This window comes from Eublepharis macularius, chromosome 1 (assembly GCF_028583425.1).
Source record: "Eublepharis macularius isolate TG4126 chromosome 1, MPM_Emac_v1.0, whole genome shotgun sequence".
Lineage (NCBI taxonomy): Eukaryota > Metazoa > Chordata > Lepidosauria > Squamata > Eublepharidae > Eublepharis > Eublepharis macularius.
In genome coordinates, this window is record NC_072790.1 from 221,764,515 (window position 1) to 221,781,828 (window position 17,314).

Here is a 17,314-nt window from a genome sequence, read left to right on the forward strand (position 1 = left end):
TTACTTGTTACTTCACAGTCCGTTATTTCCGTTAACAATTGTTGTTTCTGCTTAGTCATATTTTTGCATAATATCTTTGACTTCTTTTTATTAATATAAAAACCTGCCAAGTCTCCAAACTCCTTAATCTTATCTATCACTTTTGGCATGTTCTCCAATGGGTCCTCTACAATTAACATTATATCATCCGCAAATGCTCTGACCTTGTATGAATAGTCCTTTATTTTTATTCCTCGAATTTCTTCGTCTTGTCGTATTTGTATCATCAGGATCTCCAATACTAAAATGAACAACAGTGGAGACAGCGGGCAACCTTGTCTTGTTCCTTTACTTATAGTCAATTTCTTAGTCGCTTCATCGTTCACCACAATTGCTGCAGTCTGGTCTCTGTAAATTTCCTTAATTGCTCTGATGAATCTTTCTCCCAATTGTAGCTTTTCCATAGTGGCAAACATAAAGTCCCAGTTTAAATTATCAAACGCCTTTTCAGCATCAACAAAGAAGAAACCAACCTCTTTGTCACAACGCTTATCATAATATTCAATAGCATTAATCACTGTCCTTAAATTGTCTCTGATTTGTCTGTCTGGCAAAAAGCCTGCTTGTTCCTCCTCTATAACTTCCGAGAGCCACCCCTTCAGTCTCTCCGCCAGTATCTTCGCAAAGATTTTATAGTCGTTGTTAAGTAACGATATAGGTCTGTAGTTTTTCACATTAGTCAAGTCTTGGCCCTCTTTTGGGATCAATGATATATTCGCTTCATTCCAGGTATCTGGAATCCTTTGATCCCTTAGAACTCCATTAATCACCTCTTTTAGGAATGGTGCCAGTTCATTGGCCATTGTCTTATAAAATTTAGCCGTAAGTCCATCTGGCCCTGGCGCCTTTCCTAAATTTGCAGATTGTATTGCCTTACTTATTTCCTCCTCCGTTACTTCACTGTTCAATTTATTTCTCCAAACTTCCGAGATTACTGGAAGTTTCGTTTTCTCCAAATATGACGCTATTGATTCTTTATTTACCTCTTTCTTATTGTACAGCTTAGCATAGAATTTATAAAAGGCTCTACTAATGGTAGTCTGTTCCAAATACGTTTTATTATCTTCACAAATTTTATTTATTATTTTCTTTTCCCTTCTCTTCTTCAATTGCCATGCCAGGTACTTCCCAGGTTTATTTGCGCCTTCAAACGCTTTCTGATTCAGTCTTTTAAGGTTCCACTCCAATTCTTTGTTACTCATTGCTGTTAACTGTTGTTGAAGTATTTTAATTTCCTGATATAATTTCTTTTTCCCTGGTCTCTTTTTTAACTGTATTTCTTTGGCTTTTATTTTCTCCTCAATCTCTTGTCTTTTCTCCTCTTTCTTTTTTCTTGCTCTACCATTTAAGTCCATTAGTATGCCCCTTATAACCGCCTTATAAGCATCCCAAACTTTATCAGTTGGTACTTCTTTATTCACGTTGTATTGTATGAAGAACTTTGTCTCTCTTCTCAGCATCTCCATATTCTCTCCTTCCTGTAGCAAGTCCTCATTTATTCTCCATGCTTTCCTTTTTCTCCTTTTCCCTAATTTCCACATAATTGGATTGTGATCTGAGCCTACCATCGGCATTATTTCTACCTCCTTAGTCCATAACGCTAAGTCTTTTGAGGCCCAGATCATATCAATTCTTGATAATGTAGAGTGCCTTGCAGAATAAAAAGTAAACTGTCTGCTTTTGGGATATTCTCTTCTCCATACATCTTCTAGAGTCTCCTGTTGTATCAACTCAAAAAAGAGCTTTGGTAATAGTCCTCTTTTCTTTTGTGCCGTTATTGTCTTTTTATCTAGTTCCAAATTTGTCACTCCATTGAAGTCTCCAGCAAGAATTATCTGGTCATATGAAAGATCGTCTAGTTGCTTCCTCAAATCCTCAAAGAAGCTTTCTTTTGCACCGTTAGGTGCATAGACTCCGACTACCAACACTCTCTTTAAATTCCAAGTACATTCCACTGCTATAAATCTGGCTTCCACATCTTTCATTACGAATTTTGGCTGTAGCTCCTCTTTTATATACAACACCACTCCTCTTTTTTTCTTATTTGAGGCCGCTACAAATTCCTTGCCCAATTTTCCCAATTTTAAATATTTTACATCCTGCTTTCGAATATGGGTCTCTTGCAAACAAACAATGTCACATTTTTGTTTTAATAGCCAGTGGAAAATATTTTTTCTCTTATTCGGTGAATTTAGTCCATTTACATTCCAAGATAAAACTTTACACTCCATACTCATAGTCTTGTTGGTAAGTCTTTTTCATTGTCCCTTATAAATCGCTCCATCTCTCGCTCAGATCTAATGCACTTTTTGGCCCCTCCAAATTCAAAGGACAAACCTTCTGGAAGCTCCCATCTGTACCTGATTTTCATGTCCTTCAACATCTGGATTAGCACTTTATATTTTTTCCGATCTAGTAACACTGATCTGGGTAATTCCTTCATTATGATAATTGTCTTGCCATCAATCTCCAATGGGTCTTGAAACTGTTTAGTCACAATCTTCTCTTTCATGTTTCGTGTCGTAAATTGCACAATCACATCTCTTGGTAATTTCCTCTGGGTTGCAATTCTCGAGTTTACGCGATATGCCACATCAAGGATAGCCACAACTTCCTCCTCCTCCTTCCCCAGGTATTCAGCTAACACCTCAGTCATCTGTTCTTGCGCTGTCTTTCCTTCCACCTCCGGCAGGCCGCGAAATCTCAGCTGCTTCTCCATGTGTCTACTTTCCGCAACCGCCATTCTTCCCCTCATCAGTCTCATCTCTGTTTGTTGCGTGTCTGCTAGATTCTCCATCGCTCCTTCTACTGCTTTAACTCTCTGCTGCGTTCCTTGTAATTCATTTTGTATTGTTTCCATACCTTTCTTCACTTCTGACAGCTCCGATTTTACTGTCTGTTTAACCTCTTTGATCAGCTCCAATTTCGTGTCTTTAAGTTCTTTAATCACCTCTAAAAGTTTTTTGTCCAGGTTTTCTATTGCCGATTGCCACTCTTTTTTCGACATCGTGGGGCTTGCTTTAGCTCGCTCCCACGAGTCCGCTCTCTTCCTTAACTCCGTGGCGTAAAATTTAATGCCTTTTTTGTTTCAAATGTCCCGGTCTTCTTGCATAAATTAATTTTTAAAGAGTCCAAAATGTCGGGTGTCTTTTCTCTATGGTCTCTCTATGATTTTGTAATCCAAAATGGCCTACTTCCTTTTCCGCTGAAGCCGCGACCCTTCCCCTTTCAAAGATGGCGATTCCCTTCTTCCTGCCCTCCAGCAAGGGCCGCTTCTCTCCAGCCACTCTATTGTTATTACGCACTTCCTGTCTCCCGACTTCCCACAGCAGATCTCGCGATGGTGTCTTTTTCTCACAGCTCCATAACCGCAGGTATTCAAAACAATAGTCCAGTTTCTTTAATAACTTCTTTAAACTTAGTCTCTTTTCAAATACAACTCTTGCCGAATCTTCCCCTCCTTTTCATTAGCCTGTTGCAGTTTAAAAATCTACTTTTATTCCTCTCTGCTTTTATCAATCTGTCCCGTATCGGAAGATAGTGATCTTTACCTTCTCATTCACTTTTCTCGGGTTGTAATCGCTGTTTCGATTTTAGCTTCTCCTCTCCACTTCTTCCCCCAATCGAAGCTTGGGTATGTAGGTCTTATGCCAGCCGAATTGGCCCCAGAACTGCCGCAGAGATTGTAGCCGACCTGTCGCAGGGTGGGACCTCAAGGATCGGGAGGGGACCCGTTGTGTAGAGCCCCCCCTCGTCCGAGATCTAACTCACCCTAGGGTCTTGAGCGTTCTTTGCCTGCTCTCCGCCTGAGAGCAGTCGGCCGCGGGCTATTTTCACCCCGCCGGCCGCTTAAAACGGCAGTCCGGTCAGCTCCGCAAATGGAGCTGCTTCAGACCTCCATAAATCCCAAACCGGAAGTCCATGCTCTGTTCATTCTTAAGGTTTCTTCTTTCCTGTTGAAATTTTGCTTATGCTTGTGAATTTCAATGGCTTCCCTGTGCAGTCTGACAAAGTAGTTGGAAGTGTTGTCCAGTATTTTGGTGTCCTGGAATAAGATACTGTGCCCTGTTTGAGTTAGGCTATGTTCAGCCACTGCTGATTTTTCAGGTTGTCCAGGTCTGCAGTGTCTTTCATGTTCTTTTATTCTTGTCTGGATGCTATGCTTTGTGGTCCCGATGTAAACTTGTCCACAGTTGCAGGGTATACGGTATACTCCTGCAGAGGTGAGGGGGTCTCTACTGTCTTTTGCTGATCGTAGCATCTGTTGTATTTTTCGGATGGGTCTGAATACTGCTTGAAGGTTATGCTTTTTCATAAGCTTTCCCATCTGATCAGTAATTCCTTTGATATATGGCACAAACACTTTTCCTGTAGGAGACTGTTTTTCCTTGGTTGTTTGATTCATCCTGGGTTTGATTGCTCTTCGGATTTCATTTCTGGAGTAGCCATTTGCCTGAAGTGCGTGGTTTAGATGATTAATTTCCTCATTGAGAAAGTGCGGCTCACATATCCGTCTTGCACGATCCACTAATGTTTTCATTATGCCTCTTTTCTGTCGGGGGTGGTGATTGGAGTTTTTGTGTAAGTACTGATCAGTATGAGTTGGTTTCCTGTAGACCTTGTGACCTAACTGAAAGGCGAAACGTCAGGAACTACAATGCCAAGACCATGGCAATACAGCCCGGAAAACCCACAACAACCATTGTTCTCCGGCCGTGAAAGCCTTCGACAATACATAGATTTAAAGACCTAGTTCTCACTGAGGCTGTCAGCCAGTGTGCTGTAGAGCTGGACTGGGAAACTAGGGTTCTTAGCTCCAAAGCAAGTGTGGTGTAGTGGTTAGAGTATCCAACTAGGATCTGGGAGAACCAGCTTTGAATACCCACTCTGCCATGGTATCTCACGGGGTGGCCTTGGGCCAGTCACACATTCGCAGTCTAGCCTACATCACAGGGTTGTTGTAAGAATAAATTGGAGGAAAGGAGAATGATGTTAAGCCACTTTGGGTCCTCATTGGGGAAAAAGGCGGGGTGATGTAAAGAAAGAAAGAAAGAAATCTGTATCTGAGCTGCAAGTGGGAACTGAAAGCTCCTTATACAAACCCCAAACATCCCCAGACATAGAAAATTAGCATTTCAGGGAGAAAGGTGTGAGTGGGACAAGTATGTGGATTCATATCTATTGCCAACAGACACAGCTGGTTCGCTGTATAACATGTTCTGCACCAACTTGTGTGACCAGAAGATACAAGGAAAACAGTGTCTGGAAACAGCCTGGAGGTTAATTTTTGATCCTCATGCTAGTGTTCTTTACTTGTTTGTTTATATAGCTTCATCAGTGTATGTAGCTCTTTACAAAATACAAAATCCCTGCCCTGACGAATTTACAGTCTGAAACTTGAAACAATGGCTTTTATTATCAATACATGTGTGCACAGTGAGTGTTCCTGTTTTCTTCCCCATTTCTGCAGCCTGTGCTGACCCCCAGAAAGATAGGATTTCCACCCTTCAAGGAGGAATTCTCCCAGAATGACAAGTGCTCTCTAGACTACACAGATCAGTTCCCCGGGAAGAAATAGCAGTTTGGAGGGTGGATAGTCTGGTATATCATAGAGCACAGGTGAAATGGAAGTCCTAGAGTAACATCACATGTCCACTGAGCCCCAAACTCTGCGCTTCCCATGTATCACCCCTAAATCTCCAGGAATTTACCAAGCTGGAATTGGCAGCCCTACAGAGAGATCATTTCCACTGTTGTGGGATCTGTGCAGAAGAACAGCCCAGGGATTGGTGAGCTGGAGTGAAGCAGAACATGGGAATAAATTTCCTTTCCTCTGCAGAACTGTGCTTGCAGAATAGGAAAGAAGCAATTTCATCCCCTTGTCCTTTCTCACTCCAGCCACCCTTACCCACATGGGCTCTGTGGGTCCTTTGATCCTGGGAATGATCTTTTTGAAAGATCATTTGCAAAAATGAAGAGGCACGCAGGAAAATTCTGGGTATTCTGTGCACAGAGTGGTGCGATACACACCAACACCCAGGGAGAGGGAGGTCGGGATAAACAAGAGAAGAATAAGCTTTCATTGCAGTTCTGAATGCCAAAGCCTAGTTTCAGGAGCCGAGGAAGACAGAAGGGGTTGTGCCAAAGGTGGGTGTTCAGGGTGGCAGTTCTAGGCTTAAGGGCAGCAACATGGAAAGGGCAGAAGCAGGAGGGCTATGGGGACATGGTGTGGCTCAGTGGTAGAGTAGAAGGTTCCAAGTTCAATCCCCAACATCTCCAGTGGAACTGATCATATAGTAGGTGATATGAAAGACCTCTGCCTGGAGAGCTCCTGAATAGTCTGAGTAGACAATATGGACCTTGATGGCCCGATGGTCTGATTCAGTTATAAGGCAGCTTCATGAGGGGCAACTGAGTAGGGTGGAGTTCAAGGAGCAAAGGTTCCAAGGAGGGAGCGTATGAGACAGCAAGGCTGTGGATACAGAGCAGATGGAAAGGAGACAATGAGCAGACAGAGCATGAAACAGAGTTTTCATCAAGGCGATCAAGAGGGAAGGCCATATATTTTTGTAATGTCAAGGGAGAAGTGATATGACTTGGCAACAGGCTGAATGTGGGTAGCAAAGAAGTCGATGAAGCCAGGACCTTGTGCCTTGCTAGAGGCATGAAGATGTAAAATTCAGTGGTGATTCTAGTAAGCTACTAGAACAAGGAAGCAAGTAGTCTTAACAACACAATCTGAAGCAGAGTTAACACTCTTCTAAGCCCCGTGAAGTCAATGGGCTTAGAAGAGTGTTATCGCTGCTTCGGAAGGCATTGTATTTGTTTTTCAACAGCTGGACTCTTACCCGGATTTCAAAATAAGGCTGTTACCAGCACAGCGGTTTGTTCTCCATAGAGATACCAGAGGCTGAGGCATGGGCTCTACCACTAAGCTGTGGCCTCACTCCCTTTCCCCAATGCAAGTGGATCTGTCTCATGAGTCAAATAATAATGACAATAAAAAGTCCTGGTATTTGATAGGAACCTGGAAGCAGAGCCATATGGGTCCTGGGGCGGAATGGAGGGGACCCCATGGTTTGGGTCAGCTGTGGCCGTGGAGCCAGAGCAAAACCAGTCATTCACTTAAAGCATACAGTGAACAAAATGATAATCCTAAATTCATGCTTATTAGCCTTCGCTTCCTTGGAATTTTTTTTTCTCCAAAGCAAAGTTTCTCCCACTCCCTCCCCCACAGCCCACTGATATTCAGTCAGTCTGCCTGTTGTAAATCAAATTCTGCAAGGTTGTCCCAGTTGCTTCCAAACTAGTCTGGACCATTTCCATGCTCTCATTTTCCTAACAAGGATGTCACAAAGATATTTTTAAAAATAATTTACAACAGAATCTGATGTATGCTTATTTGGATGCATGCTTATTTGGAATTCCTTAGACTGAATAAGTGTGCATAGGATTGCAGCCTTAACTCTCTTGCACGTTTTCATTGGAATTTAGACATTGAAATGGTGTGATGTGTTGTCCTTTGCTTGGCTGAGAAATGGGGATATCAGGAGAAGATTGCAATTCATGATCTGTGGTCATAAGCGCTCTGCATATCAGAACAAAACTACCATTTATGTTGTTTCAGAAGAAATGGTCTTTCTTGCTTTCATGGTTATATTATGTGCTTTATTTTCTAGATGTCCCTCTCAGCAAATCTTGACTCACATCCAAAAGTTCCAGTTCGTCCATCATGGGCTACCCACCAGTCAATGGGCTATCCTGTTACCAAAACAACGGCTAAGCTCCTTGCCCAGAGTGCCCAGTGGAATGCTGGGATACGACCAGCACCAGTTCGGGGTCCAGTCCCAAAGCTGAGCAAGAAGGGGAAGAAGGCTTTTACAAGAACAACCAGAAGCTCACCAAGTTAGTAAACTGTCTGCTACTGGTTTCAAACAGAAGCTGCGTCCATGCAGACATTCCTCCCCCCCGCCCCCACACCACCTGAGAACTTTAAAAAAAGAAATCAGGGATCTAGCAACCCCAGATTTCCCCTTACAACTTCCTCTTTACAACTCTGCAGCAACAGAGGCTAGAGGCTTACTTTAAAAAAAATTAAAGCTGGGAACCAATAGGTCATGGCCATAGTTTATTCTGATGCTATAATGCAGTCTAGCAATTACTGATTTTTAAAAAGCCCTTTGAGGTTTGTAAAGAAGGGAAATGATCGCCGGAAGGCTGATGTGGGTTGGACCTGCAAAAGTGTCTCATCCAGGTGACATCCAAAGATGTTTTGACTGAAATCTTTCCCAAAAGATCATACCAAACAGTTTAGGAAAGATTGATTGATGATTGATTGATTTTATTCGATTTATACCCCGCCCTCCCCACAAATCACAGCAAGGTGGGTGGGGGAAGACACACAGAAACAGAACAAATAGAGGACTGTGCCATGTCGATGTTCCTGAAAACAGCTGTGCTGTATGGAAGACAAAACAGTTGTGCGGAACACAGGATAAATCTGTTTCACACATTAAGGAGGATCAAACTTGGACTTACCAAAGAATGCACAAGGAGGGGTAGCAAAGCTAATCAGGGCTCCCTGACATGTGCCATTGACTGTAATCCTAAAAACATTTTCCTGGGAGTAAGGCCTATTGAATAAAGTGGGATTTACTTGTAATTGGGCCTGCAAAGCAGCACTCCCTGTATGATACTTGTATTTGTTGCACTATTCATATTAATACTGCAGCTAAAATTGGTCAGATTTGTTTAAAAATTAAGAGTAAAAATATGCCTTGCCCAGTCTAAATAGCAAAAACAAGATATATTATGGAAGAAAGAAAAATCAAAGGGGAGGGAGATCAGTTGGGGAAAGCTAGGTTAACCAGGCAGGAATCTAGTGGCATCTTAAAAGAGATTTTATTCCAGTATGAGCTTTCATGAACTAGAGCCCACTTTGTCAGATACATTCTGTTTTGGCTCTAGTTCACAGAAGCGTATGCAAGAATAAATCTCATTTGTCGTTAAGGCAGTGTTTATTTTTCTGCAACAGACTGACAATGCAATCCTATGCAGAGTTGCTCCAATAATTCATGTGCTTACTCTGGAGTAGCTCTGCATAGGGTTGCACGATAATCCTGTCAGTGCGTTACATCCCAACATTCTGCTCGCAGGGCTGGCCAAGTATTTGAAATGTCACCAAACTTCTCATTAAATAGAGTCTTTTGAGTGATAGACGTGGTGAGTTGTTTTCCGGGTGTAGAAAAAATGGCCAAGCTGGGGTACAGAGGGGCAGCTGTACCCAGGGGAGCAGTAGAAATTCAAGCAAACTGTGCAGTGGTCTGAAAGTATTGGGGGAAGAAAAGACACAGACTGCTTTCCCATGGGTGGCCCCGTGGCTCAAGACAAATGCTGTTTTGTGTATACTCAGGGAAGACTGTGTGGAGAACTGATTGGCCAAGCTTTAATGGTTTGAATGTCTACATTCCCTTTGGTTCTCATGGTTCATTATTTTGTCTTTCTGTCCATTCCAGCATCACCGCTCTTTGAAAGCCAACCTTGGGAAGTTCCACCATCCAGCCGTGTTTCTGATTCCGAGTAGGAAGATGCAGAAAGGGACAATCAACATAGCTGAATTAGTCTCCAAAGAGGAAATGCTGCATTTGCTCTGCATCCAAGAACCACAAGCCAGACTTGCTGGAATAACATTAAGTGCCCAGTGGATAGTCCATGGATGTATTTCAGTTGTGGACCGATTGACAAGAGCACGGGGCCTGCACCTGTTGAACTTGGGTTCAGACATCTGCTCAGCCACGACCTTGCCACATGGCCTTGGACAAGTCACAAGCTCTTAAGCCTCAGTTTCTAATGTAAAGTTGGTACGGGGTGATGTTCTACCCCGCAAGGTTATTGTAAAAGGTTAAGGCTATAAGGATTCTAATAGTGCATTCCTAAGATCACTTTCCTGGGAGTAAGCTCCACTGAATAGACCTGAGTAGGATTCTAAGTAGACTCGCTTAGGTTTGTCCTCTGAAGAACTTTTTTGTAATTATGATTGAACTTCTTTTGAGCGCAGAATTATGTAAACAACAAATACAGGCAAGGGGAAAGTAGAGTATTTGATATCTACCACCTGGCTGAAATATAAATGATGACGACTAATAAGCTAAATAAACAAAATGACGAATGACAGTGATATCATGCTTAGAACCCTTTGTTCCATCTTTCCTTCCTTTTGTCTACACCGTTTCTTTTCTCCCCTGTTGTTGAAATTCAGATTGTTCACTCCTTGGAACAGGGCCCCATTTCTCGCCTACATTGCTTTATAAAGCACCATGTATGGTGATGACAATGAATACATTACATATATAATCCAGTCCCTAAAAATCTGTCTTGTTAACATGAGTAAGAAACAGAAATGAGGACGCAGGCATGTCAGTGGAGGGGCAGGACTATGCAGATAGGTCCAGGTTAGACTCAACCGTTGGAGTGAGTGTGGGCAGAGAACACGTGTGCATCCCTTTCCTTCATATAAATGAATTGCTGGCACTCACTCCCATGGGGAAAATTGCAGAGTTGAAATGAAGATAATACCTGTCCTTCACCTGGGCAATGGGTGGCTTGATCCTCTGTGCTAGGGAGCCCGTGGTGGGTATAGACAGTCTGCACAAAAGGCTCAGAGGCATACCTCTCCCCCCAAACTCCTTGCAATATACAAGCTCGACTTTCCCAGCTGCCCTTCCAGGCATAATATAATGATGGATACTTTCTTCAAGAACAATAATGAAATAGCTGCAGATATATCCAATTAAAGATTTCTTATTTGTAAGCATAGGTCCATATTTTCTATTGCAGAATGTTGTGGGGGGAAAACACTAAAGCATGCCGTAAACAGGATCTCCATTACACTTTATACATTTAGATTGTGTAAAGATATATTATCATCAGAGGATTTTCCATTTGACAACGAATGTGGCTCTAGCCCCATCTCTGCTTTGCTCTAGGGATGGACAACCCCCTCTCCCTCAGGGGGATTCTGCTAAGAATATTTTTGACCTTGTGATGCATTGGTGCTTTCTGTAGGAAGTCCACCTGGCCTGTCAGATATCACCTGATTCAGTTTTGTTTTTCACACTCCTTTATGACTTCACAGACGAGCAGAGTCCCATTACATCCAGACCTTTTGTGGCCAGAAAAGCTACAAGATGCAGCAGCTATAGATACTACAAAGCCTGTGATTCGTTGCGGTTCAGGGCAATGCTGCACATTCACAAAGACACTTGGGGACCCTGGAATGCTAAATATGGGATGATAGAGCACAACTGACCAGAGGATAAGAAGAGTTGTGGAAAAATAGTAAAGAGTCCAGTTGCACCTTTAAAACTAAGCAACTTTTTTGTAGCATAAGCTTTTGAGAACCACAGTTCTCTTCATCAGATGCATCTGACGACGAGAACTGTGGTTCTTGAAAGCTTATGCTACAAAAAAGTTGCTTAGTCTTAAAGGTGCAACTGGACTCTACTATTTTGTGACTACAGACTAACATGGCTAACTCCTCTGGATATATGACTGTAGGAAAATAGGAAGCCCACCCAGATCTCACCCTGTCTGATTTGCTGGCATTTCAAAATCCATTCTTTAATTCAGTTTTTTTAAAAAAAAATTATCAGTGTCCCTTGCTCCTGGTCCCTTTTGTTAAGCTCTTAAATGTTTCCCATTTGGTTTGGCAGAATCACTGCTGCGATTTACATTGAGACAGGCATGCCCTCCTGTGGCCAAACAATCTCAGTACAGTTCTATTACAGCTCACTTTGGCTTAATTCTGGATATGTTGACTGCTGTATATTGTAAGGACTAAAAAACCCTCCAAAACAAAAGCTTACTATGCAGATACAGTTTAATAGAATAGAAAGACAAGCCCTCCTGATGTGTTTTAAATGAGTTCACTCTTTATTGTGGTTTATAAGAAAAGTGGAGGCAGCTTTTTCAATTAAGACTTAACAATCTTGTGGAGGGGAGAAATGTTTCAACAAACAGAATAGCATCATGAATCCTCCAGTAGTTCGGCTTGGTCCCAGATCTCACTAAGGGAGTATTGCCCATGGATCTTGCAAATGGCCGCTGGAGATACTTCCCCATCACTACCACCTTCATTCCACCTGTCAATAGAAGACCTTCTCCAGGTAGGCATTCAGAAACATTCCCCGGGGATCCAGTTTCTCCCTGATGGAGCAGAACTTTGGGAACTCAGGGTACATCTTCTCAAAGTCCCTCCGGGTGCTTGTGTGGGCCTGGCAACAAAGAAATTGGTTTAATGCCATTCTTCTCTTGATGTTGCGGAAGAGACAGAAGCATCATGCTGTGATGGAGTCTTCAGTGGTGATTGGACAAGAGAGATCACCTGAGGCCACTGCCCCTGGCTGTCTGACGCCAAGGCCCCCCCGCCACCTCCCTGTTTAATACTTCCACATGGCTCAGCGAACGCGCCATCCTTCCTCATCTGCCACCCCCTAATCCACCACTGGACACCACTGCTTTGCCTCATTTTGTTCTAAAACTGGCCCTGGGAATCTTAATCCTAACAATACCTACCTGCTCATTAAGTTGATGATAATATACATTTGATATAGCTGCAGATTTCCCAATAGCATGGACGAGCCTTTGTGCATACCCTTGTACGTGTCAAGCTTTGGAGTGGGCCATGGCTCAGTGGCAGAGCATCTGTTTTGCATGCAGAAAGTCCTTGGTTCAGTTCCCAGTATCTCCAGTTAAAAGCACTGGGAGCAGCTCAGGTGACAGACCTCTGCCTGAGACCCTAGAGAATTGCTGCCAGCCCGAGTAGACAATACTGACCTTGACAGGCCAATCATTGGACTCAGTATAAGGCAGATTCACGTGTTTATGTGCCGCAGGCATTCCTTTGTATGCATGGATGTTCACAGTGGGGGGCGGGCAGAATCCTGCTACCTGGGGCACACATACAGTGTATGTGATTTTGAACACCTGAGCAGGACTAATGATGTGAAGTGCTTTAAATCCGTGGAAGTGCTATATAGATATTCAGTAACATGTTTGGAGACAGGGCCGGCAGACCCGCTCCCCTTTGCACGGGTACTGAAAAAGGCCAGTATCTTGTTATAGCCTATGTAACAGCCCTGAAAGATGGGTTAGTATCTTCATGTTGCAGCTGGAGGGCAGAAATTCCTCGCAAGTTGCCTGTGTGTCTACTGAATATTTACCCAATCTCAGGGATTTTCCTGCCAACTGGAACTATGTTGGCTAGCACACTATTTACCACTTGATTTTACAGACTTCCAAGCACATACAGATTTTGAACATCTGCATTTTGCAAATGAAACATTATATGGCAATTGAAACGGATGCATTTAGAGGAGAGGCTGTAACTCAGCGCCAGAGAACATCTTGCTTCCTGCCTTATAATCCCTTATATAAAGACCCATTCCTCTTATCTGACTCTCGAAAGCTCATATCCTGGAAATCTAGTTGGTCTTTAAGGTGCTGCTGTTGGACTCATGTCTTGTAATATTTTAACTCTGCTTACCATCTGTGTCTGAAATCCTTCCCAGCTCCTATCAAGGAGTTATAGGCAATTTCCCTCCTTCCTCTGTTTCCCAAATAAAGTTAACCTTTTTTTAACGTAAGAGAACCTGTGTTGCCCACTGGGTTATATGCTGGCCAGCTCTGAAATGAGCCAGGCTGCATGTTTGGCTGGATGATAATGTGGAGCAGGGGGGGGGGGGAGAGCAGAAGTGTGCCTGTTACATTCTGCCTCAAAGTGACAACAAGTGGTAGTAAATACTCAGCGAGACTGTGTGTTATCATTTCAGGGCCAAGCAACAGCCAAGTGGCTTTCGTGGAGGTTGAGGAATCAGGACACTCTGGTGTTCCCCTGCCTTTCCTGGAGCCCATAGGAAGCAGGCAGCTTTGACTTCCAACAACTCAGATGCTGACAAGTGGATGCCGTCTTTGCTCCCAACAGCTCAGAAGCTCCCAGGTGTTTTGTTTGGAGTTTTTTGCTTGCCAAACAGATCCAAGAGGGTGAGCTTACTGCAGGAATACTAGAGGGCTGGAGTGAGTGGCCCCTCCATATCTCAGAGTGTCTGTGTTTGCCAGAGAGGAAAATCTAACTCAGGCTGGGGGCAAAACAAGACCACTCTGTATCAGTACCTTTGCCCAGTGTGGTCTCCCTCCAGACTTTTTCATGATTCCCTCGTAGGCGAGCCAGTAGTCAAGGCGTGGGACATCTTTGCCGTAGGGCCTGGAAAAGGATGCAAAACAGAATGACCTGAACCCTGCGGCCCACCACAGCATCTGGGGAGTTCCCATGCCCAGAGGTCTGCAGGAGGAAGGGGAAATTGGTAGAAATTATACCTTCCCTTCCGTTAGTGGAAAATTTAGCCTGGATCCAACCCCAACAGTGTAAGCCTTTGACCCAAACCAGCCATCGCATCCAGTCAATTCCACTTTAGCTCTGCTTCATGCGGAATGAAGCCTCACTCGTCACACCACCCAAACAGCCTCGATCTTGCCCTCCCCTTCTTTACCTGTACATGATGATGTTCATATAGCAGCTGTCCCTCTGGAAACAGGGGCTCAGCAGAATATCATCCCCTCGGGTGAAGCGCACTTCCACCGGGTAGTGGGCGACCACTTTGGGGTTGCTCTCCAGTAGCCCCTTCAGCTCCAAAAGAGCCTCCTTTGTTTTTTCACTGCGACAGGACAATACAAACACCACCATCCAAACAACATGAAACACGAAGACCTACGCAGTGTGTTTATCCTAGAAACCTTACAGCCAAAAAGAGTGAAACAATTTCAGCCATGGTTTGGTGACCAAAGAACATGCTTTGCATGGAGAAGGCCTCCGTTTAAATTGTCAGCATCTCCAGTTATGGGATCTCTCTTAGCAAGGCAAGGAATGACCCATCCTGGAAAACACGGGGCAGCTACTGCCAATCTGAGTAGACGGTGCCAGTTAAAGAGACCATTGTTTGACTCAGCATAAAACAACTTCATATGGACATTCCAGTCTTGGGGACGGGCCATGGCTCAGTGGTATAGCATCTGCTTGGCATGCAGAAGGTCCCAGGTTCAATCCCTGACATCTTCAGCTAAAAGGATCAGGTGGTGGGCAATGTGGAAGACTCTACTTGAGACCTTGGAGGATCACTGCCAGTATGAGTAGATGATTACTGAGCTAGATTGACCGAGGGTTTGATTCACTATAAGGCAGCTTCATGTGTGTTCAAAGGTAAAATGCGCTTGGTATCCATTCATATATCCCTGTTGGCATTGGGACAGCTTGCCTTCTCAAATCTTCTGACAGATGTGCAAGTGCATGCTATTTATTAGAACACCAGCAGCCCCCACCCCAGAGAGCCAAGGCAGGCCACAAAACCTGAAGAGTTTGTTAAGCACCTGGGTGGGGACAATACCTGGCTTAGAAAATTGCATGAAGCCGCTGAGCTGTATAGGATTGGAGGCTTGATATGTGGCCTAGCATTCCTTCATCACCAAGTAAGCATAGCCTATCTCTACATACCTGTGGTTTGGAAACAAGTTTTCTAAACTGAGGATATGGTTTAGCATTTCTCTTTTCAGGACCAAACCTTTGGCAATTCCTGGCTGCTGAAAGTGGCAACTCAATGACCTGATTTACCTGCCTGTGGGTGCCGGTCTTTGCATATTTCTGATCTAGCCACTGTGATGAGCAAAGTGGAAGACTGACTGAAGTTGGAGGAAGGCTTCAACCTTTGATCAGCACATTGGCTGAATCCAGCTCAATGACTTTGGGGCAGAAGGGGCCTATATAGATATGGGTCAGCAAGAATTTTCCTCAGAAGCACCTCCCCACCCCTCAAGAAGAGAGCATGGTGCCAGCTCTCCAGTGAGAAATATGCATTTGCAGCTGCAGTATTTTGCCAACCACCCAAGGCTGTCTGCTCTCCTAAAAGATCCAGCTGGAAAATCAAGCCGGAGTTTTCCCAATTATATTGCAGAGCAGAGCCTGAAGCCAAAACTAAATTCCTAGTAGCCCTCAGCTAAAGGACAAGTGTTGGCCGACTCCTCTAACTCTCAGAGCTCAGCTGGGCTCTGACCATTGCTAAAACAACATCTGCCTCCTCTGGGAGCTCTCCAAGGTCCTGAAGAGCCTCACTTCACCCTGCCTCTTGGACCTTGGTGCATATTCCTTGCTGCCAGACAGCTCCTTGCTTCAGGTCAATCTGCTTCGATCTTTGCTCTGTGTCTCATAACACAAGACACTGATCATGCAATTAAATATATTCAAATTTGGGGGCTAGGAATCTGACGTTCAAATGCTTCATAGTATACAAATCATTCAACTCTTCTCTCTTTACCATCTCCCATTGCAGTCTGCAAGTAGGACCCAATTTGGCTTACATGGGGATTGCCCAGTCCTGCACATGCTGCTTGAAACGACACTCATAGTTGAAGATCTTGTAGCTCAAGTTGACATTTTCCACTTTGCTGGTGAAGAGGAGCCAGAAGAAAAAACGGTTGATCCAGGGCAACAGGCAGGGCAGGAACGTGCTGCAGGACAGCAAGAAAGAGGTAGGTTTGAAGATAAATATTTGGGAATTTGGCACATGGGGGCCATCCTGGAGACAGGAAGTATTGTCAGTTTACCTTTTGTCCCTTGGCAAAGTGGCAGGGATGGGAGAATATAGATCGTGCTTGAATGAACGTGACATGAGCAATGGACTTCAGCAGGAATGCAATGAAGTCTGGATGCAATGGATGCAATGAAGTGTAGCCATCTCCCCCTGCCACAGCGCATTGGTAAGAAATAGCAAGATTGGAGTCCAGTAGAACCTTAAAGACCAACAAGATTTCCAGGCTATAAGCTTTCAAGAGTCAAAGCTCTTGTCATCAGGTACAAATTGGAATGGGGATCCCTGAGCCCTTATATCCCAGAGCAGCTACCACCAGGTAAGAAAAAGGATCATATAGGGGAAACTTCCTTCTTCGGCACCCTTTGCTGAAGGAAGGCTTTACCCTCACGCAACTCTCCTGCTGGACAGCACATGACTGAGAAGATGGTGTTGGTGCTCCAGCTCGAGAAGGCAAACTGTTTAAAAAATTCTTTATGTGCCACCTCTGAGACTTTGCAATGAATTGTATCAATAGCTAGCAACGAGGGAAATCTACACAAGAGTTTGGGAGGCTGCAGTGACAAGGTATCAGTAGATTTTACCAGGAAAGGCTAGGGAGGTGGCCCTGTGGGTCTTTTGCCTGGTGATGGGGGGCCAGC

General features: G+C 44.0%; 2 protein-coding genes across 2 annotated transcripts in view; one reads left to right on the forward strand and one right to left on the reverse strand.

Annotated features, from left to right (window-relative positions):
* Nucleotides 1–10,190, forward strand: part of FBXO16 (F-box protein 16) — a 31,021-nt gene extending 20,831 nt beyond the window's left edge. Inside the window, exons 8-9 of the mRNA XM_054991110.1 lie at nucleotides 7,719–7,944; nucleotides 9,555–10,190. Of these exons, the coding sequence (XP_054847085.1) occupies nucleotides 7,719–7,944; nucleotides 9,555–9,622 (294 nt within the window). The 3' untranslated portion in view covers nucleotides 9,623–10,190. The remainder of the gene's footprint in view (nucleotides 1–7,718; nucleotides 7,945–9,554) is intronic.
* A 1,757-nt stretch (nucleotides 10,191–11,947) lies between these two features.
* Nucleotides 11,948–17,314, reverse strand: part of LOC129334009 (L-gulonolactone oxidase-like) — a 58,380-nt gene continuing 53,013 nt past the window's right edge. The window contains exons 9-12 of the mRNA XM_054985935.1: nucleotides 16,444–16,593; nucleotides 14,586–14,750; nucleotides 14,209–14,299; nucleotides 11,948–12,311 (exon numbers count right to left, since the gene is read on the reverse strand). Of these exons, the coding sequence (XP_054841910.1) occupies nucleotides 12,183–12,311; nucleotides 14,209–14,299; nucleotides 14,586–14,750; nucleotides 16,444–16,593 (535 nt within the window). The 3' untranslated portion in view covers nucleotides 11,948–12,182. The remainder of the gene's footprint in view (nucleotides 12,312–14,208; nucleotides 14,300–14,585; nucleotides 14,751–16,443; nucleotides 16,594–17,314) is intronic.